Source organism: Hesperophylax consimilis, chromosome 5, assembly GCF_061612785.1.
Source record: "Hesperophylax consimilis isolate HC1 chromosome 5, BYU_Hcon_1.0, whole genome shotgun sequence".
Taxonomy (NCBI): domain Eukaryota; kingdom Metazoa; phylum Arthropoda; class Insecta; order Trichoptera; family Limnephilidae; genus Hesperophylax; species Hesperophylax consimilis.
In genome coordinates this window covers 22,147,545-22,174,727 of record NC_142840.1, presented here as the reverse complement: position 1 = coordinate 22,174,727, position 27,183 = coordinate 22,147,545, and the positions used below count along the sequence as shown (strand labels likewise).

General features: G+C 35.6%; 3 protein-coding genes across 4 annotated transcripts in view; 1 reads left to right on the top strand and 2 right to left on the bottom strand.

Annotated features, from left to right (window-relative positions):
- Nucleotides 1-19,742, bottom strand: part of Nadsyn (NAD synthetase) — a 73,431-nt gene extending 53,689 nt beyond the window's left edge. For both annotated transcript variants that reach the window (XM_089632057.1, XM_089632058.1), the window contains exons 1-2: nt 19,564-19,742; nt 17,549-17,612 (exon numbers count right to left, since the gene is read on the bottom strand). The gene's annotated coding sequence lies outside the window, so the exon portion shown is untranslated. The remainder of the gene's footprint in view (nt 1-17,548; nt 17,613-19,563) is intronic.
- LOC149423644 (cytosolic carboxypeptidase 2-like) lies at nt 578-18,785 on the top strand. Its single transcript, XM_089632274.1, has 17 exons — nt 578-656; nt 3,491-3,666; nt 5,557-5,709; nt 8,473-8,744; nt 9,779-9,925; nt 9,995-10,247; nt 11,205-11,369; nt 12,120-12,235; nt 12,610-12,769; nt 13,587-13,906; nt 14,554-14,692; nt 15,162-15,224; nt 15,307-15,495; nt 16,624-16,778; nt 17,567-17,755; nt 18,008-18,187; nt 18,476-18,785. Exons 1-17 carry the CDS (start codon nt 578-580, stop codon nt 18,783-18,785), a joined length of 3,066 nt encoding a protein of 1,021 aa, XP_089488400.1.
- Nucleotides 19,743-23,732: 3,990 nt separating the features above from the next.
- Nucleotides 23,733-26,248, bottom strand: mre11 (double strand break repair nuclease mre11). The gene has a single exon (XM_089632056.1). It carries the CDS (start codon nt 26,058-26,060, stop codon nt 24,150-24,152), a length of 1,911 nt encoding a protein of 636 aa, XP_089488182.1. The 5' UTR covers nt 26,061-26,248; the 3' UTR covers nt 23,733-24,149.
- Nucleotides 26,249-27,183: the final 935 nt, after the last annotated feature.

Here is a 27,183-nt window from a genome sequence, read left to right as displayed (position 1 = left end):
ATCGGCTTGTGGGGTATTTACGGCCGTCAAGTTGCTCTCTGGCACGATAAGTCTAGTAATACTATTATTAAATACTATTATTACATACTATTATCAAAAATTTCTTATATACCGGCCCTAAATAGACAGTAACAAAAATGGCTGATATACCGGCCCTAAAGTATACTAACTCGTCGGTGCAATAACAAAAATGACTGGTATACCGGCCCTAAACAGACAGTAACAAAAATGACTGACATACCGGCCCAAAAGTATACTGATTTGTCGGTACAGTAACAAAAATGACTGGTATACCGGCCCTAAGTAGACTGACTTGTCGGTACAGTAACAAAAATGACTGGTATACCGGCCCTAAAAAGACTGACTAGTTGGTAGTGTCGGTAAAGTAACAAAAATGATATTCTATGTTACGAGTGATTGGTTCGTAACGTGTACGTGATTTTGTTCCATTTTCATTGGAATTACATACGTTATATTATTACGACTATGTTTTGATCCTCGTGGTAATGAGATAATAAATGATGACGCAAATCGTGAGGTGAACAATAATTGTTTATTTGGGGTGGATAAGGTTGCCATGGCAATGTTCCTGGAGATAATGGACCTCCCACGAGTCCGAGAATTGCAGGCTCAACTGTTTCCCATCTGCTGTAAAGGTGAACCAATATTACTAATGTAATAACAATAGCAATTATTAAATTTTGTGCAGTTAAAGCAATATTTCTATTTTTACTGGAGGAATATTGCACTTAAAGTAAGTAGACCTTGCAATTGTGACTAAAAAAAGACCAAGTAAAATTATTAATTTTATTCTATTCCTAGTAATCTTTCTTGGCAATAATAGGCGTTAACCATTTTAATAACAGTATTAGTAGCGTAAGTAGAATTAAATTACTCATTGAAATACATTTTTTTAATTAACAGAAATCGAACCGCATTAAGTTTTGAGACTTAGATTATTATTTGTTGTGATTGTGTTTAATTGATAGAACTTCATTTTTATCAGAACAACTTTTCTTTATTTTTTAAGGTTATACCCATCAGTGTAATATACCATTGAAGAAAAAGATAATACTAAGGACCGGTTGTTTCACAGAATTTGAACAATTCATCAAATTTGAAAGTTGATTTTCAAGTTCTGTTATTATATCAAATTTGTAAAATAACTGGCTAATGATATAATAGCATAACTTGAATAGAACCTTCACAGAGCGTGGAAATTTGATGAATTGTTCAAATTCTGGGAAACAACCATTGGGTTATATATGATTTAAGATTTTCACGGCCAAAAGTATTTTTGTTATTTGTTTTTGGGGTGTTATGCCGTGTTGCGCTAACTCCTTCTTTAGCCAACGTTTCGGACAGCATTGTAGTGTCCATTATCAGGCATCAGCAACACATCTGCCCTGACGATGGACACTGCAATGTTGTCCGAAACGTTGGCTAAAGAAGGAGTTAGCGCAACACGGCATAACACCCCAAAAACAAATAACAAAAAAAACCATTGGGTTGTTCATTGGGACCTAATTATTTATACGTCATATTTGTCGATACCATATTTCAAATTCAGAATTAACAATACGAACATGTAACTATTTTTTTCCATATTTTTGGCAGGTATCTTTTTTGATATTTTGAATATGATGTATAATAATTAGGTCCCAATGAAATAATGGATAAAGACGTTGTCCCGGACATACCGGTAAGACATATATCCTGGGTTCGATTCCCAGTTGAGACCGTTATGTTTTTATCAGAGATGTGCTTTATTTCAAATAAATCCATTTCAAATGGAAATGCAAAATGCAAAATGGGTATTTTCCATTTTACATTTTAAATGCTTTTCTAAAAACCATTTTGCATTTTAAATGCTTTTCTCAATGCATTTTCCATTTTAAATGCTTTTTTGAAACATTCTTCCTACTATCTCCACTCATCTTTTTTTCATAAGCCCCAAATATCAGTCGGTCCTCAACCTCGCTATGAGAGATAATTTACATTTTTTGTCAAGTTGCTCCCTGGTAGGAGCCCTGGCAATTGAGTGATACCATTACAAAAAATACTGATTCAAATACTGAACATGGGGCCATGACGCTGTAATATTAAATGTTAGATAGCAGTTTCTATGTTTTTACGTTGGCAACATTAGTCCCGCGCAAATTTTTTGTGGTTTCATAATCTGTAGTTGTGGTGTTTTTGGATTTACCATCATGTAATATGTTTGTTCTACATTGATGTCCATTATTAAATGACAAAATTGTTTAAAAATTCTATAATTATTTTAATTGTTTGACCTGAGAAACCATTTTGCATTTTCAATGCATTTTGAAAATAGGTATTTTGCATTTTGCATTTGAAATGCTTTTCTAAAAACCATTTTGCATTTTGCATTTTCAAATGGAAAAGTTTTGACCCATTTCCATTTTGCATTTCAAATGGTTTTGGGTACCCATTTTGCACATCTCTGGTTTTTATTTTCTATGTCTTGTCCTGTTTCGTGTTTCTATTAGATTTGTTAGTATTAACTTCGCTTTCAATGATTAACTTTATTTATTTGAATCAATTTAAATAATGTTATGGCATATTAAGTTCTGCGAGTGTTTTAGTTTTTACTATTGTGACAGCTATTAAATTGACAGTTTGATAATAGCTTTAAACGCCGAAACATCTATCACAATAATAAAAAAGTTTATTTGATTTACTTTATTTTTAAAAAATAAAATAAAAATATTATTTAACGTACGCAAAAGTTAAATAAAGTAATAGTAATAAAGCACAAAGCAACGAATCAAGTGAAAAAACAAGAGAGCTTAAACCACAAAAAATTTTTTTTTATCAAAATTCCATTTCAATTTTTTTTTCTATATCAAAATAAATAAAAACATTGATAATGATTTTTTTATGATAAGCCGTAATAATATTGATTTGTTCTTTAGTTATTATTATATGAATAAATAAGCCGCAATGATTTTGAAGAATTGTAACCGAAACAGAAAAAAAAATGTTTAAAACTTCATGAACGACGAAGGATTACATTATTACCTCATATTAAGATACGGGGTGATGTTTTATTTGCAAAATAATCTTTGGGCGAGTTTTTTCATAAAACTTTAACAATTCATTAAATTTCAAGGTTAATATTCAAATTCTTTGAACGGTGTATTTGAGATCTGTTATTATTTCATTATGGGCCAGTTGTTCACAGAACTCCAACATTGACTTTAAAATTTGATATTTTTTCTATTTCTTATTGTCTATGAATTTATTTATTTATTGTATATTTATTATTTTTCTTCTGTGAGTTGTTCAGTGAAATGACCCATTATATTCGGCATGGCCAAGCAATGTAAATCTCACATTATAAAAAAAACTTCGAAGTGAATAGAGAAAACTAGGATATGAAACCAAATTTGTCTCGGATCGTTGAACTTCTTTTTATTTGTTCCCATTTTGGTTAACAATTCTACAACACTTTGTCTTTGTTTTTCAGGCGCCTACATCAGCAGCTACCTGGAGTCGGCCATCAAGAGCAATCAGATCGAGATCAACACAGACACCAAGACCTTCCGAACCATCGCCAAACTCCGGGAACCGCGGGACCTGTTTGCGTTGCCCAGAGAGCTGGACTGCTCGCAGCAGACGGCGCGATGGCCGACAGAGTGCCAGGTTAGTTTGATATATTATCTTCAGGTGTTTACAATAGAAGCTAACCGGAGTGGGCCATCAAGAGCAACTAGATCGAGATCAACACAGACACCAAGACCTTCCGAACCATCGCCAAACTCCGGGAACCGCTGTTCGCGTTGCCCATAGAGCTGGACTGCTCGCAGCAGACGGCGCGATGGCCCACAGAGTGCCAGGTTAGTTTGATATATTATCTTCAGGTGTTTACAAGAGCATCCAGATCGAGATCCACATCACCATGACTAATAAAACATTCAATAAATTTAAATTACAACGAAACTATTTTCCAATGACCTTCAGTCTAAAAAGATGGTCTAAATTACTGTACATAAAAATATTTGTAAGTTTTGAAGTATAGTTTAAAATTGTCTATTTCGAAACTATACAATTTAATAGTAAATAATTAGGTTCACGACACACAGCTAAATGCGAACGTATCGCTCGCATTTCAAAAGAAATGCTGACGTACTCTTACAATAAAATATCGGTACAAGGCTGTATGCCGGTACTATTCAAGGTAGAATATACATTTTTACTCCCCCAATATCCACATACAATGCGAAGTTAAAAATAGGTTTAAAATCAAGGCGCAAACACATCCAATGTCGTAGCCTACCAGAACAATACGTCGTGTCATCGGGTTCACTGTTTCAAAACTGTTCCTAATATTTCTGGGAAGCTTTTAAAATAAGTAACAAATAATATTATACACGAGTTTTCCATTTCAGAAACATAAGGGGGAACAGTGATACGTAAACATAAGCATACGTATAATTTATACAATGGGTGAAATTAGAACTACTTGAATATCCAGGATATACAATGCTAGTATTCTGGCAACCGTTTAATTTCTGGCAGCTTCGTACAGACGCGATTACATGTAGATATAATATGTATTTAATTATTTAAATACAGACGGCATAAAATGTGCCATTAACATAAACATAACAAGTTTAAGGTATAAATATAAAGTGTAAAGTATAAAGGGTAAAGTTTATAGTATAAATTATATAAAATATAATAAACTAACCACTAACCAAAACAGTTAATACATAAATGTCTTCGCCAAACAGACGTGTTGTCATATTGATACATGAGACACCTCGAGGCGCTCAGGCCGCCGAAAAGGGGTCTCCGGTCAATAATATAATTTAAATCAGTAATTAATTTTATTTTCCAATGCACTTAAATTTTGTTTACTTTGCTACCAGTTTCGACACAACCGTGTCATTAACTAGCAATCTTAAAACTAACTTAAAATTATACAAGTGCAGAAAGATTCAATTTTATTGGGTGGGGTGCTTTGGGGGTAGGTAAGGGGGGCGAGAAAGGTGGGAGGAGTCAACAAAATAGGGAAACATTGTCAATAAAGATGACTTACAGGCTGCTATTAATTTTTTTTTTTTGTTAATTTCTAAAGTTCTTAAAGCGCACAAATTGAAATATGTATTAACGTTTAAGTGTTTAAATTTAGTTTTTTTCTTTTTTGACGCTATGGCCTGTCTCTATTAAATGGTTATCAAACTCTGAATAGTTATTATTTCGTAAACAGAGTTCATGCTCTCTGATTCTAGTTTTAAAATTTCTAGTAGTCATAATACCGTTAATGCCCAAGAAATACAAAAGAATATAATTTATATTTTTACGTGACAAAATGTCATTTTTGGTCATATTTATATCCCGACCCCCCTTTGGATAAGAAAAGAAATTCTAAAAATAATACAATTAATATTTATACATGGCTAAAATAATATCAACGATTGTAGGTAGGTAACACGTGAAAGCTAATGAAGAATTCATCGTACCTATTTGTGGATCGGACATTGCAGTTGTTGACTAACTGATGTGCAAGAACTTCTGTTCGGATTTCAGGTATTAGAAGAGCGAATACAGCATATCGAGTACTGCCCTCCGATCCCGGAAAGTTACTACACCCGCACTGGCCGGGAGCTCCAGCCCAAACCTGTCGGGGAGGAGTCTGGAACAATCATGTTCCAGTACTACCCCATGAGCGCTGTTAACTATGTGAGTAACTGCTTCATTGACAATCACCACCATTCAATTGTAAATTGTAATTGTAACTATCTTCCAACAGTTTTGTAGATGCAAAAAAATATATATAATTCTACCGACAAACTGACCTAACAAGCCAAAGCTGTCATAAACTTCAAAATGTTTTCTTGGAATTTACGTAACACAGGCAGCATCCAGAGACAAATTTAAAATGATTTCAATTTGTCTTTATATATATTTAATAGTGAGCTGCGTTTTAGTTCTTCTTTGAAAAAGCCAAGACGGCAGGTTTCTATCTTGATAAGTGATATTTTGGACAAGCACAGACAGAGCTGGCTCTGAGCCAAACGGCGCTTGGCGCCAGTAAAAACCTCCAGGACGCAGTGTTAGTTGTTAGGTATCATCAGCGCCTTGGCTCCTTGGCGCCCAGAGCGGGCTGCTCCAAATGGGCCTGCACAGGACCGGCCCTAAGCACAGAGCATGCTGCCCATGCGGAGTAATTTTAAATAGTAAAGGTATATATTATTAATCGTCATGCTTTTAGTAATAATTTATTACTAAAGGCATATCGCTGATATCTCCGTTGTAACTTGTAACCTAAAAATAAATTCATATTTGCATCATTTTGAGAACATATTACGCAAATGTGAATGGAAGAAGAAGTCGGGGACGCCCGAGGACGACACGGCACGATCAAGTGAATCACATACTGGAGTCGGTCCATGTCAAAAGTCAGAATAATAGAGGAGTATGTATGAGACGATCTATGAAAGTGAATGAGGCAAGGTGTGTGTGCCGAGACGGAGTTGTTTGGCGATCCTTTCTCTCTGCCTATCCCTGCGTGGAAACGGGGTGAAGATTAGTTAGTTAGTCTTAGCAAACTTTGACACCTCAAAACATGGTAAGGTGAAGTTAGAACCCTATCTAACTACTACGCGCCTCGTAAAAACGATCAACTGTCGGATACAAAGTGGCAATTGCAAAAGGTTCCAAGTGATGTCCTCGTAAAATAAATGGAGGCTTTAAAAACTTGATTTTAGAACTTCGTTATACAAGTATCCATGGAAATACAACACAGATGGCTCTGAAAGTTATTTTGGTTATAGAAATGAGCAAAATAAATGGTTTTGCATTTATTTATTTATTTATGTCTATTCTTAAATACACATTTTACAAATGATTACAGTGGTTTATACTGTAGTACAGAAAAAAAGGTACAAAAAATAAAGAAAATAGGTTGATGAGGTAAAACTGTGTGTCGGTAATATTGTATGTTACGTGAACACCACACTAGGAAAACCTGTGCTGAGGTGTTAACGTGTTTGTGATTAAGTGTGACAAGTATTTATGTGTTGTAGTAGAAAGTTAGTTTTTTTTTCATAGACATATATTCAAACATGCAAACACACATTTCTATGTGAGTGTGTGTATTTTTGGATAATTTTTGAAAAACGTGTATAAATATTTAATTATACTTATTATATTTTGATTATGTATATGGTTTGGAATTATAATCTTTTGAAAAAAGTGAACATCTTGATTTTTTATCCAGGCTACGATATGTTTTTTGAGAAAGTTTGTAGATGTATTTACAGTCAGTAATTGTTTCATAGTAATGGGCATACTGTTAAAAAGTTTGGTTGAGTAGTACTGAAAGTGTCTTTGTCCGTGTGTGGTGTGTGTCATCGGAATGTTCAGTGTTTTATGTGTTGAGGACCTGGTTTTTATTATGTTTTTTGGTTGATTTGTAATATGAAGATTATTATGGATGAGGTGTAGGAGAGCAGTTTTGGCTTAAAGTTGTCTTATTGACATGACATCTAGTGTTTGTAGATTTTGGTTGAATCTGTGCAGAATGGTGTTTGCAGTGAGTTTTATTATTGCCTTTTGAATTTTTTGAATTGGGTCAATTGTTGTGTTTGTAGCGCTTCTCCAAGCTAATATTCCATAAGTGGCATTCAAAGGTCACTTTTGAAAAAAATGTCAGTTAAAACCTTATCCAACTGCTTGTTTGAATGTGTGAATGATTGGCGGTTCCAGATATAGCGAACAGGCAACGCAAGCGCCAGGTGATTTCAGCATTCGTAAATAATTGTATTTGACTTGAGAGTATGAACTGCCATACCGACATGTCATCGGTGCAATATCACACCAGGGCCGTATTTAGGATCTGTAGAGCCCGAGGCTGAACTGCCACACTGACATGTCATCAGTGCAATATCACACCAGGGCCGTATTTAGGATCTGTAGAGCCCGAGGCTGAACTGCCACACTGACATGTCATCAGTGCAATATCACACCAGGGCCGTATTTAGGATCTGTAGACCCCTAGGCTGAACCCTAGGATACGATTTCGGAATGAGTTTGTATAAGGTGCTGAAATACTGAAATTAGTTGTGAGATGTGAAGTTTGAGGCGTGGAGGAGCCAACAAGGAGCTAAAATCTTGTACAGCCGAAGTATATATATTTCCCCAAGAGAAGGGAGGGGAGGTGGCTAGAGAATTTAAAGAAAAAAAAAATTTCCCCAAAATATTTTCGTATCCTGGGGAGGACAGATTCATATCCTAGGTAGAGAATTTCATAGCAGTGCCGATACAAAGATACCCTCTCAACCACTACAAAATATTTTTTAAATACAAAAATATTTACAACTTCATAAACATAATTTGAGGTGCGGGCCTATAGGCTGCAGCTTTCGTAGTCTGCGCATAAAATACGACCCTGATCACGCCCCTTAAAACGACGAAGCTACAAGAGAAGTTGGTTTCTTCCAGTTCAGTCGCTCCAGTGTCGGAGGCAGCCGCTTCTTCGTGTCGCCCTGCGGCACCGCGGGCGGGGCGGGCGGGGCGGGCGGGACGGGCGGGACAGGAGGGGCGGAGGACGAGCTGCTGTTCGAGTCCAGGTTCGAATCGGGCAACCTCGCCAAGGCGGTTAAGATCACCAGCACGTACTACGAGCTGTATCTGCGCACTGACCTCTACACCAACAGACACATGCAGTGGTTTTACTTCAGGGTTTCCAACACGAGGAAGGACGTTGTTTACAGGTTTGACAAATACAAAATAACCCATTGATTCCACTCCCAAACCGCCGCTTTAACCTGAGGAGATCAAACTTCCGCTAAGCTAATCTGATGACACTACTAATTCAAGAAGCAATGGCCCTGATATGGTGATGTATAGAATTCGCTGGAGAGGCGATGGCAGGGCCAGGACCAGGGAATCTGGGGGTAATCCATAACCCCGGTATAATGGGGAGTCTGCCCCGGAAATTTTAGGAAAATTAACATGCAAAATCGCATTTCAGAGCAATTTTCTAACTAAAAACCGAAATTAACCTAAAAATCATATAGTAGAAAATTTTACAATACCGTATTTAGTTAATAAGTTGATTAAAAAAATAGAAAATCATTAATGTATTCAACACATTGACATCAATGATTCAACACGATTTATGAACTATATTAAGAACACAAAATTGAGATTAATGTATAGTAAATTATGTTCCCAAATATGCAAAAATTTGTTTTTTTTTGTCTTTAAATAATTTGAAATAAAATCAGATGGTATGTACTCGTAAATGTCTGATGGTCGGTGAAAAATTACCATTAGTAGAATTTCCCAATTTTTTAAATAGTAACTCTACACGGGGCTCTAAGAAAAATAATTTCTCTCAGGGTATATGTCATCTTTGAGGATGCTGTGTGGTGAATCTTTTTGAGGAGAGGAAGGAGTGAACATGGGTCTTGAAGAGACCCATGTTGTAGGAGGGAAGAGACACAGAGGCCGGCAAATAGTTCCACAGCCAAGCTGTTGGACAAAAGAACAAGTCGTAAAAGTGACATTTTTCATGTAACATACGTCAACCGTTTACAAATGTAAGGATCATGTTTGACGTGCTTCCTGACTATCTCAATTCCCTTATTTCAATATCATTTAATGACTGAATGTACAATTTAATGACATGTAACCAAGGATAATATAATACAAGTCTATTATCTTTTTATGTAACCCATTTGTGCTACGTACATCATCGCTTGTCATGTAAGATTTAAGAAATTTAAAAATATGTCTTTTTTAGATTTTCAATAGTCAATTTATCAAAGGGTGAGAGTTTATACAATGAAGGAATGAGACCACTCATGTACTCCAAGATGGACGCTGAAGTGAGTTCAGTTGGCTGGAGGAGATGCGCAGATAACATTTCCTACTACAAAAACGAACCAACGTAAGTTTACAAAATAGAGTCTACTTTTATTAAACTTAAAACGTATACTGATGATATTTTATGTTTAAGGTGTGAAGAAGAAGAACAATTCCCCAGCTACACTTTAACATTTAATATAGAATTCCCAAACGACAGAGACGAAGTGTTCCTCGCACACTGTTATCCGTACACCTACTCCGACCTGCAAGACTACTTATGTAAAATACAAAGCCACCCTGTCAAGTCCACCTTCACGAAACTTAGACTACTGTGTCGGACCATCGCGGGCAATAATGTTTACTATCTGACGGTCACCGCGCCACCTAATGAAAACGATCCTAAGGTAAGAGACAAAGTGTTCCTCACACACTTTTATCCATACCCCTACTCCGACCTGCAAGACTACTTATGTAAAATACAAATCCACCCGGTCAAGTCCACCTTCACGAAACTGAGGCTACAGTGTCGGACCATCGTGGGCAATAACGTTTACTATCTGACGGTCACTGCCTAATGAAAACGATCCCGAGGTAAGAAAACCAAGAGTTGGACTTCTACGAATTTTGTTTAACTTTCGGGATCTCTTGGCAAGTGTTGTTGCAAATGTCTTTTTACACATAGTCAAAGCTAAACACATTTCCATGTTATCTACCTTATAACCATTTGACCAGTGTTGATTTTCTCTAAAGAGCGTATTTGCAGTCAACTCCCAAATATTAGCAAAGACAAACACAAATTATAATATTACCACATTTTGAAAAGCGCGCCACAACTCTATACTTGTAAATCTGCCCGCCCGTGTGAAAATCTGTTCATAGGAGAGGAATCCAGTACGTACCTGTAGTCAGATAATTCCTATGAAATTCCTATGTACCTTACCTCTTTGTCTTCAGGGCCAAAATATTTGTATTTTGTCACAGCGCACCGTCCACTAGTATTTACCTTACGGGTACTTTTATGACTTCCAAACTTTCGTAAAATTCGCCAGATGTCACTTTCGATATATAATGTCATATTTGTGTGCACTTCGGGTGAAAATTAAACACAATAAAAAATTATTATTGGATGCACAAAACATTATTTTATACTTGTTATTTTGCAAAAAGTATTGATGGAGTTTTTATCATTTTTACAAATAAATATTTGATTATACAGTCGAAATTGAATAGATTTTTATGTGAAAGGAGAGTGAAGGTACATAGGAATTTCATAGGAATTATCTGACCACAGGTGCGTACTGGATTCCGCTCCTATGAACAGATTTATATTTCTTCTAAATTTTAATGAAAATCTTGTGCAGAAAAAGAAAGCCATTGTAATAACAGCGAGAGTCCACCCCGGGGAGACGCCCTCGTCCTGGATGATGAAAGGGTTCATGGACTTCCTCACCGGAGACTCTAACCAGGCCCGGGAACTCCGAGAAAAGTTCATCTTCAAACTGGTGCCCATGCTGAACCCAGACGGGGTAAGACAATAAGACAAGAACAAAATAAACATTTTGTACTTGGTAGTTTTTTACTCATAGTTGAAGCTAAATATATTTTTAAATTATAAAAGAGGGGACATAAGCTCAAGTAAATATTGAATTAAAAATAATAATTTTGATGGTGTGTCTCTGTGTAACTCCTGTTCAATGACCTCTAGAACTGCTTATCAACGGTGTTCATTCGAAAGGTAAAATTTCTGATCTTCGTTTGAAAGACAATGTTCCTGAGGCAAATATTAATTTTATAAATACTTTCAGCCTCACAAATCTTACAATTTAATGTTCTACAATTTTTCACGGGTCTGGTAATGGAAAAATTGACAAAGAAATTACAAGTGGCAAGAAAGTAACATCGGGTTGAATATTCCATTCATTATCTACTCCTGTGGGAATGTATTAATTTTATATTTCCTTCGATGTCTAGAAAAACCATAAAATTTGAGCTAGGTGACCCATAACTTGGAACGACCACAAGAACTGTATGCTGTTCCTCTAAACTAATTGTTATAAAATTTGTTTAAAATTAAAAAACTGCTGTTTTTTCTTCCGCTTTGCTCTTCTATGAATAATAATTTAATAATATACATTGTTCAATATTTCATACAAAGCTCCAGCAACCCGGTAAGTCAGCAACGGCTGTATCCATGAAGAAATGGAATCATGTTAAAGGTAGTAGGATAAACTTGACTTGTGAGATAATTTATTAATCGTAATATCTTACTATTTCAGGTAATTGTCGGAAACAATAGATGTTCATTGACCGGAAGAGATCTAAATCGACAATACAGAACGGTGATAAGAGAAACATACCCGTCGGTTTGGCATACTAAACTAATGATACGAAGGTAATAACTAAAGAAAAAAAATTCTGCTGTTGTTAAAAAATATGTTGCACTGATTATATTATGTATTACTTGCATCTCTTACTTTTCTGTAATATTTGTATTTCATATATTAAAATTTTAATTTTGAATTTTTATTTTTTTTATATTTTAATCTTTATTTAGGTATATGAAAATTAATGTGTTCTATGGCTGAGTAGATTTTGGTAATTTTTGTATATATTTGTATATTAACTGAGCTTTTATAACTGGATTGTTCTCACGTAAGTGAGATAGTCTGTAAAAACGCAGTATAAAAAAATAAATAAATTGTCTAAATTCATCAAGTTTATTAAACTCTACATATAAATGGCTCTAATCGATAAAAATGTTTTTAGGTTGATAGAGGAGTGTGGGGTTGTGATGTACTGCGATCTACACGCACATTCGAGGAAACATAATGTTTTTATTTACGGCTGTGAAAATAGACGAGGACTAGACAAGAGACTGCACGAACAGGTCTTCCCATTGATGCTGCACAAGAATTGTGCAGATAAGGTAAGAAATTGTCCAATATTTTTTTTTACATTAACTCTACGTAGAAGGCTCTTAGGAAAATAAATTTACTCAGGGCCTATGCCATGTTTGGGGATGCTGTGTGGAGGGTCTTTTTGAGAAGAGGAAGAAATCAATATGTTGTAGGGGGGAGGAAACACAGAGGAAGGTAGATCGTTCCAAAGCCGAACTGTTGAACTCAAGAACGAGTCTTAGAAACGACCCATTCTCATGTGACAAATGTCAACCTTGAACAAATATTGGGCACCCGTTTGGCGTGTTTCCCAACTGCCAAAGGGATCAATGATGCTAGTTCCTCGGGGAATCTTCCATTGAAATACCGGTAGAATCTAGGACAGCATTCCCACTGGACGCCTGTGTTATAAAAGATTATAAATTATGATAAAGGAGAATCTATCTAACGGACCGCCCGCTTCTGCGTAGAGTCACTTGTTTTTTCAAGTATTATTGGGCTCCAGACCAGAGGTGGCTGCCGAGTTCTGTGTGGAATTGTTTGCGAACTAAGTACTTACATTCTGCTTAATAAGAGTTATTGGAGTTACACAAGCGCAGTCGATTTCAACAATTAATAAGGTTAAACTCAATTGACCTCATTTAACAACTTACGCTCTGTAAATTGATAATTGAGTCGATTTTACCATCAATTTTTAATGAAATCTGACAGAAACACTAGAGAGAAATATTGAAGATAGAATCAATTGTATCAGCAATGGATGTATCAAAGTAGTCATCGATGATAGCAGAAGATAAATTAATTATCAAGTAATATGTAATATTTAATATTTCATTTATTTTCAAGTTTTCATTTGAAAGCTGTAAGTTCCGAATTCAACGGAGCAAAGAGGGCACCGGTCGCGTGGTGGTTTGGATGATGGGAGTGGCCAACAGCTACACGATGGAGGCCTCGTTCGGGGGCTCAGAGCTCGGAGGCCGAGTGGCCACGCACTTCACCACCCAAGACTACGAGGGACTGGGCCGGGCCTTCTGCGAGACCCTGCTGGACTTCTGCGACGAGAATCCCAACAAGGAGAGGCTCCGGAATAAGATCATCAATAGGCTGCTGCAAGAAGGATCCAGCGCAGATGAACCCACCAATATTGATTTATCCGATTATTCCAGGCAAGCATTTGCAGAAATTGCCATACTCTATACATATTTCTCTGTGCAGGAGTGTCTCAGCAATCTTGCAAACACACCTCATCAAAGAATTTAATTTATTATTATAATACGTAATGTTTATACACAGTTAAAGAAATATACATACTTCGCTTTTTAAATACATAAATATATCATATTATTCTTATCCCGCAGTAATGTTAGGTACTTATATTATGAAATCTTAAAAATTATTCCACTAGAGTACATTATGATGTTGTTCACTTATATTAAGATTCAACAGTTATTTTTTAATTAGTTTATTTTATTCTCCGTTTTCCGGCTATCGGGATGGAGATTGGAAATGTGTATACATTCCCTCATGGCGTATGCTTCTTCTACCATTTTCAATTTTTACTGTGTTAGTTTATAATTTATTATGTTAATTCTGCGTTTGTCACACATTGAAGAATTGTGAATCTACGAAGATGTGTGCCCGGGTTAACGGCAATGAAATCAAAACTCATTGCATCCCGAGTTTTTGGACGTTGATTAAATGTTTCCATTAGAAAAATAATCACCATAATTGATATATAATATACAGATGCATAAAAACAATATTCTTAGTGAACAAAAAACTGGTGAAAAGTGACTGCTATTATATTCAACAGTGATGAAGGAGATACATCAAGCAGCAGTTCAGAAAATGAGTCTAGAATAAAAACCGAAGATCAAGAGAATGCGTCTGACAACTTCCCCGTCCCCCCGCCATCACCGGTTTTACCGCACGGAATAACTAAAACTAAAAGGGTTAGTATAACCACAAACTAATAAAATAAATTAAACAATGACATCAATAAAACTTGAGTGAAAAATATTATGGCATAAAAAACATATATTCATATAGATCAACAAACGCTGATTCTGGATACATAAGTTACATTTTATAAGATTATACACAGAATTAATAAATCTTCATTTAAAAACGATTAAAACCGTAAGAGACATAAACGCCCTGTGATTGGTTGGTGGGTTTTACCATTTTGATTGACCTTACTGTTAACTGAAAAAATCGAGGTACCTATGAAGTCACGCGTACCCCTTCACATTTCCATCAATTGGCGGGCTTTAAAAATGCAAAGTGTGAAAATTATTTTGCCTACGAAATAAATATTTGTTTAAAAAAAAAAACTGGAATTCCAGTTATAAGGAAGAAAAAAGAAGAATAATATAAAAAAAATAATAATTTTAATGGAATTAGTTATTACAGGTAATTAAGAAAACTCGTCCAAAACTCGAAATCATTAAGCAAAATCCACCTATGCCACGAGAAACTTTGCCAGTAAGTGGTTTATAGTCAAATATGTATACATATTATGTAAATTGAAAATTTAGTAACATATACATATATTGTTAATTTTTAGGTATATCGGACAACCATAGATTTGACAACTGACCAAGGAACCGATTTGGGGGAGTTTTCCTCAGACATAGACACGGCAGACGAGTCTAGTCCCGTGAGACGCGTACACAAGCAATTCAGATCCTCCGGCAAAACTAAACCGCAACATAAAAAGAGAATGCCTCCGGAACTCAAAGTTACTCCTGCACAAGTACGTATATACAGGGTGTTAAGGGACGTACACTTGACTTACTTTAACCAGTGATTCCTGACATTATTTGGAGTTAAAAACGTAACTGAAATTTGGGTCTCTGGTGACTTTTGGTGTTTGTTTTTTCTACAAGAATATAGAAAATCAGTAGGCATTGGACAGGTAGGGTCAATGTGAGGGGTTAGGCGGTTACTCGGCTTAGTGAAAAGTGTCGATATATGGAAAATTTAAAAAAAAACATGTTTTTGAAAAAAATATATAAAATTTTCGGAAAAAAAAAATCATTAGTCACCAGAGACAAAAATTTAATTCACATTTTTTACTCCAAATAATGTCCGGAATCACTGGTTTAAATAAGTTAAATACGTCCCTTAACACCTGCATAATCAATCAATCAGCATTATTTATGAAAATAATATCGATATCAGATTTTGAAGAATATCTTTGCAATTCGTAAATCTATGAGTTGCTTGATATATTTAACAGATTTAACCAATAGAGCAATTTAGGGAGCTATTTCTCGCAGACACCAAACACCCGTAGAGTATTTTTGGGAAATATTTCTCCCAGCCTGAAACGTACATGTATGCTGCATCCTATCTCCCTTTGTATTACTGTGAGATAAATGATTTCAACAGTGTCAAAAGAGAGAACACCTCGCGTATAGTTTGCGTACAAAAGTTTACCATAGATGCTCCTGAAAACTTTTAAATAATTTTATGAAACAATATTTTTCATTTCAAAAATATTTGTCGAGGTTTGCAATTGAAATAAATATTGTAATATAAAACATTTATAATACCCTATTACATACGTTTTTTTACTTTTTTGTAAAATAGTTATTACAATGATAAAAACTATCAGTAAGCAACTTTAAAACTTTATCTAATTTTGTTTGCATTCAAATTTTTTACATTTTTAATTACATACCATGTTGATTTCTAATAATAAATCTGAAAGAGTCTTTCATCCGCTTTAAAAAAGATTATTTAATTATGAAATTTGTTGGAAATCGAATGTAACATGAAAATATTTCCCGCCTTATCTGCATTTGGACTGTTCACTTGAGACAGTTCATGTGCAAATTTTCAGAGGCCCTAGGTGCTAAAATAATTCTTAATATTTCAGACGATGGACTCACCAGACCCTTCCGACAAAGAGAAGTATTCAACCAGCCCAATGAGGAGCCAAACTCGGGCCATGTCTTCCTTTACCGAATTATCAGAAACTGCCAAAACTAAATTGCCCGCATGGCATCAGTTTCGTTGCTTTCCGCCAATAAAGTAAATATTTCAATAAATATTAATAAATGTAATCAATTTATATACAACTAGCTGACGTGTACCCAGCCTTTTTCGGGGTTGTGAATGATTTGGAGTAAAGTTTGAGGTTGTGAATTCTAGGATAAGCATCAACTTTTCTCTACCTTCTATGAATATAATATGCATGTATTACATATATGTATAAACCTTCCGGAAGAAATTCTCTAAATGATGGTGAAAACCCATTCAAAATACGTTGCGTAGTTTAGAAGTACTAAACGCACAAACAGACAGACGCGGATAGTGACTTTATTTTATACTATGTAGAGATGCAAAATTTTAAAATTATACCACACAATAGTTTTAATTTTTTTTTTTTAAACTACATATTTTGTTAAAATATTGTATCAAAGCTTCTTTATTCATATTCAAAGCTTTTCTTCATACAGGTACATTATTTCATTGTTTTTAATATCATACCTGTGTAAAAACTAAATATTTGGTACCCTATTAGCATATCACCGCCAAGTCATGTAAGTGCAAAATTTTTGCATTTGCAAATCGCATGACACTACCCTGGGCAGCTGGAAATCCAATCTATGCTTGGATAGATTATATTCAAAACCAATTTTTATAAGCTAATGGGTTATCGATTTCAAATTGTTATAACAACAAGTTGCATTAAATACATTAACCTAACTAGCAGAGTTGGAGATTGAAATATAAACATAAGCAATGCATACGATAAAGAGAAGAAAAGACTTTGATGTATAATGTTGTTTAATTCCTACCTGCAAATGGTTTTCCAGAAGTGTTTCCGACACAAGAACTTCAAGGCGATCCAAACCATCGGAACTGCAAATAAAATTGTCAACTTTAAAGAAGAATATTTGGACAGGAGTGCAATCCGATATTCCCAACTCCTACTTGCCGCTGTCATGGGGAATATCCAACCTAGCCATGAGCAGCTATACCATAGACAGTGAATCTCTTCTCAAGTAAGTTGTGTATAATGTTTCACTTCACTTCACAACAAATAAAACATTTTTCTTATCTACAATATTATCAGCAAAATCATTGGTATGTTATGTAATAAATCAAATAGCGATAATAATATAGTATACATATGTAGCAACGAGATTAGTAAGAATAATATTTGATATAATAAATACCTGATGATGCTATATATTCATTAAAATCAATTCATACACTAGAAAATTATTATAGAAATATAATTGAAACTTTGCCAGATCTTGTTCAAAGAAGCTAGAGGCTATAGAAAGCAGTTATGTGACTAAAGAATTGCGGAAGGACGAAGTCAAATCCAAAAAGACCAAGTCAAAAATGAAGCTGAAATTATCCGATGTCGTCAACGAATACTTAACTCAGGACAGTCAAAGTATTTCAAGGTCATGGAAAAAGAAGACAAGGTATTAATTCAATATTTACATCTGCATTAATGCTTTGTGTTTGTAGTAATAAGTTTTGCTGTAACTCGCTATCTGTCTAACTTGTCTGTTGGTGTTGGGTCAAGAATTATGAAAAAATATCACCACATAAGGGGACAAGTACCGCCTAATCTTTCTAATATCAATGATCCTTACTGATACTGATACCTGCTCAACCAAGGGATACCTAGTGCCTAGACACTTTCTGACAACATGTCCTCTATAATGTTTCATTTGTATAAATACTGATACTTTTGTTTTATTCCGCAGAATAAAAACAACCAAATCTGAAAGCATAAACACAAGTTTCACCATAATAGATACCACCATTACTACTAATCAACAGATGGCGACCATGAAGAGTGAACAAACGGACATCACCGCTCGGGGTCGATTTCGTAAGTCTGGATTTGTGGCGACGGCAGTGCAAACTAAAAAGACTAAAATTAAAAAGAACACCAAGCAGAGTGCTCTCTCAGACCTATCCGATTCCATAGATTCAAACGAGCAATTTGAGAAAACTAAAAAGAAGAAGAAAAGAAAAAACCAAAGTAAAACTGTCAAAAGTAAAAAAAATTAATTGGAAAAATAATTGATTGCAAGTAGGTTCTTAGAAGAGGTATTACAGCTTTTTTTGTTAAGTATTTACCTTACGCGGTTTTGCAACCCAATCCAAAACCGTCTAAGATAATTTAATTCTTCATGACATCATACGTAAATACCGGTGGCGTGCAATAATTATGATGCGTATATTATTAGTGTGTGTAGTTTTCAAATTCTGGTATCAAATTTTACTGCGCATTGAATATTTTAAAATTCCTACATCATACACTGATTGTTATGGCTAACTGGATAAATTATGGTACAAGTGCCTTACTAAATTTATGGAAAAAATTCATTTTAATTTTTTTTTTTTCGTATGGTTCATTTTTCTTGGGGTAAGCACAGATTTTCAGCCTGTATGGACTGCATGTCACTGGTAAACACATATGTTTTGTAAAGTAAATATCAATAAAGGAAAGTTATAAATTGACTGATTAATTAAAATAATATAAAACTTTTAAAATTTGTTTAATTACCTCTAACCCAGGAAACTACAATTTTATTATAATTCACAGTATAACATTTTAAATACTAAATAATGCATAAGTTTACAATGTATCTATAAATTATAAATTAAATTAGATAAACGACAGACTGCTCCTTTTTAGTTGTCTTGAAACAGGTAAAGGCTTAGTGACTGAGCACAGGTAATTATCAACATAAAAAATAATGAGGACATAATTTTCAAGAAGGAATCAAATAAAGTTTGTAAATGTCAATGGCAGTATACTAAAAAAATGACCAAATGAACTTACATTTCAACTTTATTGCACAATAAAATTCAGTAATTGAAGCGCACCACAGCGTTGAACAATTAAAAAACGTCCTACTTGAAAACGAACTCGTTAAACAACTATCATAAACAAACCACTCTCACAACTATCAAGAAAACATCACATAACCTGAGTTTGCCTGAGTTTGACATACAGAAATAACGACGCTGTCAAGTCAGTAGAGATCTGCGTTCAGCGGTTCAGTGTTGCCCTGTCAAAAAATATAAAATCCCTAGAAATGGGATTGCTGTCACTCGTTCACCCGCTTTATCAACCGATTATTTTTGGAACCGGCTCCTTTTACGAATATTTTTAACTCCAACAAACAGCCAGTATAATATGCTATAGTTGGTTAAAAAGAGAAAACACAATGCTTTATATTCAAATAAAGAAGCCACATAACAATAAAAATGTACAATGCAATTTTTTTCTGTGAGGAGGCACAAGGGCAAAAAGTGTTATTATATTTGGAATTAACAAACAACATACAACATCAACTGCAAGAAATATATTGTAAATTTAATATAAAGGTTATTAATATGAAAATAGAAAAAATACTTGTATAATAAAAATGACAGTTTTTTTTCATGTTTCCTGCTGAAGCAGGACCATTGGAGGAGACCCATAATTTCCTAACGCCTGTGTGAGGAAACTGATTGCTAAATCTCCTTAGCCGCACACGTCGGGACTCCTTTTTGTGTAAAAAGAAGCTACATTTATTTTTAAAACGATTCTAGACCCTCCTATGTCCCTGCATGCACGATTGTTAGTATGAAATAATCTATGCATACTTACATTCATAGTAACTCAAAATAAGGACACATCAGAGATGTGTTCCCCTGATGCACCCTGATGGTACAGCATCTAAAGCATGGGTGGCCAACCTTTTCAGCAGCCGGGCCATATTTTAGAATTTTAGATTTCCTACCGGGCCGTACAAGATTTCTTTTATTATTCAAAGCAAACAAGAAATATATTGTTTTTTTTAGTAGATATAACAAAAATGAGAATCAAAAATATTTATTAGATTAGAGTTAGGCAATACAAAAAATAATAATAAAAAATAAACTAAATTTTAGTGAGACGTCTGTTTTTGTTTGTCAGAACTAAGTGCATCAATGTTAATAACGATTGATGTTGTTGCTATACGCAAGCACTTTTCCAAATGCTCATCAGTGATTTGTGTTCTCATTTGAGATTTAATATGGGTCATAAGTGTTTCCAAATAGTGAAATCATCGATAGAGCATGTTTGTAAAATGCAGAATATTTCTCCTTGTCCAAATATGTTTTGTAAAACTCTTCCAAACCAACCTGATTGAACTTCTCCTTTAACTGTGTATCACAACACATTTCACAATGTTCCATTTGTGAAATTCCTGGCAATAAATTCATGTGTATGGCGTTGCAAATGCAGCAAAAAGCACACAATGCTTTTTAAAATCTTTAAATCGGTTTTCAATTCCAGGTTCAAGTCGGATATCAATGAAGCGTATTTATTCGCCGCCATTTGTGTGACGTGTGGCTGTAATAACAATGTAGGAAAATGAGTGAAGATTTTTGCCCTTAATTGTTGTTCCCAAAACCCAAGATTCGTTTGGAATGCGGAAATAAGATCATACATGTTATAAATTAGTTGATATTTCCCTGTAGACGAGTATTAACAACATTTAGGTGGCTAACTATATCGACCAGAAATGCAAAGTCACTAATGCACTCCTTGTCTTCAAATTCTGGGATACTTTTTGACTTGCTTGCGAAGAATGATTGTATTTCTTGCTTCAAATAAACATTTTGGCACGGGTCAGCCATCTAACTTCTGCATAAAATGTAACATATCATTATACCGTGAATTCACAGACTTGAGACTCTTGGAACTGACGGGGTTGACCCTTCGACTTAATAAAGTACACTGTTTTGATGACCACCTTCATCACATGATCCATTTTAAGGGACTTGTAACATAAATTCTCTCAATTCTCTCTAAATTTCATGCAATGAAAATTTAGTATCAACGTATTACCAACTTTGCAGGCCTCATTTTCAATCAATTTTACTAAATCTTTGTGTTTCCCAACCATTCCTGGAGCACCATCTGTTGTTAAACCCGATAGGTTGTTGAGTTGTAACGAAAAGCCGTTCAATGTCGATGTAACAGCTCCTAACAAATCTCGTGAGCAAGTAGTGTCCTTAAGTGGATACAGTGCCGCTAATTCTTCTATTTTGTTAAAATGGACATCAACACCCCTGATAAAAATCTGTTAGGTCTGTGCTTTCATCCAATGCTGGAGCATAAAATATGGACTTGGATGCTCGATTTATAAATTATCTTTTTTTTTAATTAATTTAAATTGTTTTCCAATGTCGTCGACACGCCTAGTAACAGTTTTTAACACGAATATACCATAGAAGAAATTATCACGATAGCTGAATCAATGTACTGAGATACTTCCATGTATGAGATATGATTCTTTTGGTGGTTTTATGTACACTAAAAGAAAAAAATTTGTGCATATGCTCCGCGGGCCACAAGTAGACACCCTTTGGGCCGCAGGTTGGCCGCCCTTGATCTAAAGTAAAATAATAAAGAAAGAAAACAATATTTACAGGTGTAAGTATGATTAAAACAAAAGGAAATACACAAGCTAGAGCGATAAGAAGAGCGATCCGTCTGATTGACAATCCGTTGTTAACAGACCGATTGCCTTCTCTAATGCATAGACGCAATGTAGGCATGCTGTGTCTGTTCTACAGGTATTTCAATGGAGCCTGCTCCAAGGAGCTAGCAGCATTGATTCCTGATGCACCGGTGCACGAACTGAACACCCGTTCACGGTTGACGTTGGCTTCATGAGAACGGGCCGTTTTTACGACTCGTTTTTGTGTAAGTCGGCTCGTATGTGGAACGAGCTACCGGCATCTGTTTTTCCTCCCTCCTATAATCCGAGCCTCTTCAAGGCTCGCATTAACAAATCCCTTCCTACAGCCCCTACCTTATTCCGCCTCACAACGCCGCCCAACCGGGTGGTGACATAGTTCCCCTGTCTGTACACTGCACAGGCAGGGACACTCTTGTGAGGTGTCACATAAAAAAAATTTTTTTTAAAAAGCCGCGTGTAAAGGGCTTACCCCCGCAACGTGCACAACGAGCTCAAGCACCTGCGTCCCTTAGCAGGTTTCCAGAGAGTACCCTCAAAGAAATGTTAATGGGGAGGGGGGAGATACTCCTAAAGACCCTAGGGAATGAACTCAGAACCTCGGATCACCGGAGGCAGGACGGAAGGGGACCGGGTTCGCGCAAACATTCCCCAGGCCCGTCGTGATGCCGGGGGAGGCACCTCTTGTTCGCGGGATGGTTGCACCAGATTACTGTCACCTGACTGGATGCAGGAACACAGCCTATCCGCCCCCGTGATGCGGATATGAACAATACAGCAAGATAGAGTTTAGTATGGTAACCTAATCATAAACTAAGGTGTTAATAAAAACGCAAATAACAGGACCATGCTAAATTCCTCATCTATTTTTAAGCATCTGAGAAATATTTGAAGCCCCGGGGTGAGGGGGACGATGTATGAAAACAGTCTAAATGTTTTCATTTTTCATACATCTTCCTTATTATTATCATTTTTTTAACAAAATATTCCATTCCCCGTCTATACAAACACCCAAAATAAATTCATACGCCGTTATAATTGAATTCACAACACAAAAGTAAAATTAAACTACTTCATTATATACCGCTTGGCATACAAATCAATTCAAAAGTTAGTCATACAAGATGGCTGCCAGGCAATTTTCCTTCACCGGATATTTGGCTTAAATGCCGCTCATAAATGCCCATGGTTCAAACTGTTCAGAGCCGTTGGATAGGGCATCCCCGATTGGGGTATGTTGTGAGGTTGAAGAGGAGATGGAGAAGAGGAAGACTGGAAAATATCCGACTATTTAAATGGTCACCAAAGATGGCTAAAACATTTCGAGCAATGTTTCGTTTCTGTATAGTGGCCAAGGTGAAACTGAGAATATCTACAACTTTGGCAAATCTATTCAACTCGGTTGTAACTGCTGTTTGCATAGAAATGAATAAAAAATTAACAGTTGTAATGTTTCTTTATTGTTTTCAACATTTTATAAAATAATTCGTTTGTACGAAAGATCTCCTAGCATCTTAGTCGATGTCTCCAAGACATAACAGTATCTAAAAGATGTATTGAAAAGCTCGCAAAATCTTTGTAATATTATAATGGCTAAAAACAATTAGTATGCAGGTAAACTTTTTTTACCTAAATAAAAAAAAATGTTTATTGTATTCTTATTACATAACAAGGAAAGTAATTCCTTGAGTAGGTATTTTGTAATACACCATGTAACCATACCGCTGTGCACAGGTAGGTATGTAATACACAATAGAAAGAGATTTTTCAATAAATATAAATTTAAATTAAGCAATTTAAAAACATTGGCTAAAAATAAACTGTAAAAATGCAATACCTACCTACATTGAAATTGAAAGCTTGCTTTCAAAGCATTGCGACTGAGCTAAAGAAATGTTTCAAAGTAAACAACTTAATCATCATAATATTGTTTCTTTTTAGCTTGCCTTTTAGGCGCTGCTTTGGGTGCAGGGGTAGCTTTTTGTTGACTCAGATTAGTAAGCCAATTAGTACCAGCGCCATTATTGGAAGTTGGTTGGTAGGTAACATTAAGAGAGGTGTTGCTGGAGGAGTTAGAGGCTGTAGCAGCTGCTCCGCGGGCTCCCCTCGCCCCCCGCCCACCCCTGCTCCCCCTGCCGCGACCTCTGCCCCTTCCCGACTCCGGGGGAGGGCTAACTAAAACGACAGGCTCGTCATCCCCACTGGCATCAGAGTCATCGACGTTTATAAAGTCTGGATTGACAGGTGCAGATTGCAGAATCTTCTTGACCCCCGCCAGCCTGTCTCCACTAGCATCCTCAAACTGCTGCTTCAACACTGAGATGTGTTCCAGAATTTCCTCTTCCGTTTGGACATCAAACTTCATCAGATGTTCCAAGTACTGGTCCTTCTGTAGTTTAATGACTTCCGATAAAGCTTCAGGGTGACCCTTCTGGGTAAAACTTATCACAGCTTCTCCTAAACATTTAACTGAAAGCATTTTCAACTGCTCATCCTCAGGACGTTCTTTGTAATATTTCTCTAGAAGGGTCTCCACGCTTATCTCGTCAACGTCCGCTCCCATGATGATCTCATCTAAGGCTTGTTTGTTGATCTTATTCTTGCCTTCAGTATTCCTCACGCGAATCTTCTCCTTCTTGAGAAGTATTAGATCTTGTGGATTAGCCACAGAGTCGGAAAACTGCTGCCCGAATCTGATGACGTTGAATTGTTGGTTATCCGTCTCGTACAGAACACAAAGCCTGACGAGAGGCAATTGGGGTTGACTGGAGTGTCCACTTCTTTGATCGTCGGCCTTTGCTAATGCTTCATTAACCTTCATTTTCAAAAATTCTTGAACTTGATCTGAGGCATCCACCGCCGAAGCATCCAAAGTTTCTTCTTCAGACAGAACTATCACCTCAAATACAAATGGACGAACGGTTTTTAATTTTAGTTTGTGCATGTTAAAGTTTTTTTCATGTATCTGAAGAAGGCCACAGTGTTTGGGAAGGGACTCTCCGTGGGCAAGGGAAGTAGCCACAGGAGAACCTGGCTGGGAAACAAAGAAGTTCTTGGTTGCATTCCATTCCGGCTCAATTCGGCAGTCATGTTCGTGTCCCCAGATAACCAAATCCATGAAATCAGGGAGCACTTCTTCTGGAATGTAGTTCAGATGTCCCCGGTCCACTCTGTTTTGGTGCAGAGTGAATATGTTGAATATAGCGTCATCGGAATCCGATTTCAGTATTTTGACTTTGCCTTCCCTGAAGAGTCGGGCCAGTCTTTGATCTTTCAAAAAACTTAACCCGTACAATCCCAGCTGTGTTTTTCCTTTCTTCATCAGAATGGGGGAAACAGTAATCTGGCTGTAATCGGTCCACTTACCAAAGTAATTGACGAGGCCCATGTTTGACAGAATATCTAAAGAACTTACGGCGCCTCTCCCGATTGGATCATCGTGGTTGCCATGAATAGAAAACACTGGAAATGAAATATTGATATTGGGATCTTCGTAGTTTACTGAGCCGGTAAGCGTTTGTTTGAAGCTTTCATTTTGATTGGAAAATATCTCAAATTCGACAGGCTTGTCTCCGAAACAATATTTTCTGAATAGTTTTGTACATTTGAGCAAACAGCCAGGCGATGGTTTCGCGTCATGGAATAAATCACCCCCCAGAAGTATAAAATCAACATTGTGTTCAACGGCAAACTGGAGAATTTCTTCGAAAGTAATAAAGCTGTCCTCTCCTCTAATCGGATCTAATTCATTGTAGCCCAAATGTAAATCGGTTGCAACGAGTACATTTAATATGTCTTCGGGATTCCGATTTCCTGTCTCCATTTTGACGGTGATTCTTATTAACAATATCCACTAATTTCATAACATTAATGATATTTTTAACAATTAAACCACACGGAATTAACAAAGATGTGTGGAAGCAAAAGTGACATTTCGAGATCTCGAACATGTCTCGAACCATAAATTCTCGAACTGAAGAAATACCCGCGTATTTTAAGCTATGAACTAAACAAGAACATCACTCAAAAACCCTGTTTCATGCTATTCACTTCTAAAACGTCATAAAAACTCTCATATTGTTATATAAATACGATCTTAACGAAAATTATTTATAAAGCGTTACACACACGGTGTGGACGTTTAAATTGGAAAAAGATCTTAAAATATATATAGCATCTTTATTAACAAACTAGCCCGTGGCTCAGTCTGTCTGTGTAGAATCTACACACAATCTACACTGTAGATGGAGAAACAATTAATTCCTTATATGGTTTATTTATTTTTATATGTCTTTGTCATTTATAAATATAATGTGTAGGTACAAATACTAAATCAATAACTAAACTTTATTGGTGTCGAACAAATGAATAATTACTGTTTATGCTTAAATTTACGCCTGTTTGTTTCCTAAATAAGGAGGTTTGTGTCGAAATTTCAAGGCAATCAGTGAAGAACTTTCGGAAATTTAAGATTTTGAACAAACGAACATTTACATTTTTATTTATAAAGAAATATAGATAGATGACAATCTTTCTTTTGAACTCTCTAACTTTATTATATCCTTATTGTTGTATTTACGAAACAATTTTCAATTACTTGTGTTAAGTCTGTTTAGCCTGCTTTTAAATCTATGTACACTCTTCACCATATATTATTGATACATTAACAGATTTTTTTATAAAATATTATTTGGTAATTTGTGCCTCATTTTGTGCTGATCAGTGCTGAAGCCCAATGTTACAATTTTATAAAATTAAAAAAATATGTATTTAAAAAAAATCTAAATTATTATATTTATAATAGTGGTATTCTGAATTTAAATAAGACCAGAGATCAATAGCTTCTCTATACACGTCACTGCTTTATTTATTCTATAACAATTATTTTAGATATAAAACCAAGGTTCGTCGAAGCATATTTGACAAGGTTGGCTCGTCGAGGGGAG

Excerpts from the sequence above, each read along its gene's own strand:
- LOC149423644 (XM_089632274.1), top strand. The coding sequence starts at position 578 with ATGGCAATGTTCCTGGAGATAATGGACCTCCCACGAGTCCGAGAATTG. Across the intron at positions 5,710-8,472 it reads CCATGAGCGCTGTTAACTAT|TTCAGTCGCTCCAGTGTCGG; the intron begins GTGAGTAACTGC and ends GGTTTCTTCCAG. Across the intron at positions 8,745-9,778 it reads AGGAAGGACGTTGTTTACAG|ATTTTCAATAGTCAATTTAT; the intron begins GTTTGACAAATA and ends TGTCTTTTTTAG.
- mre11 (XM_089632056.1), bottom strand. The coding sequence starts at position 26,060 with ATGGAGACAGGAAATCGGAATCCCGAAGACATATTAAATGTACTCGTT.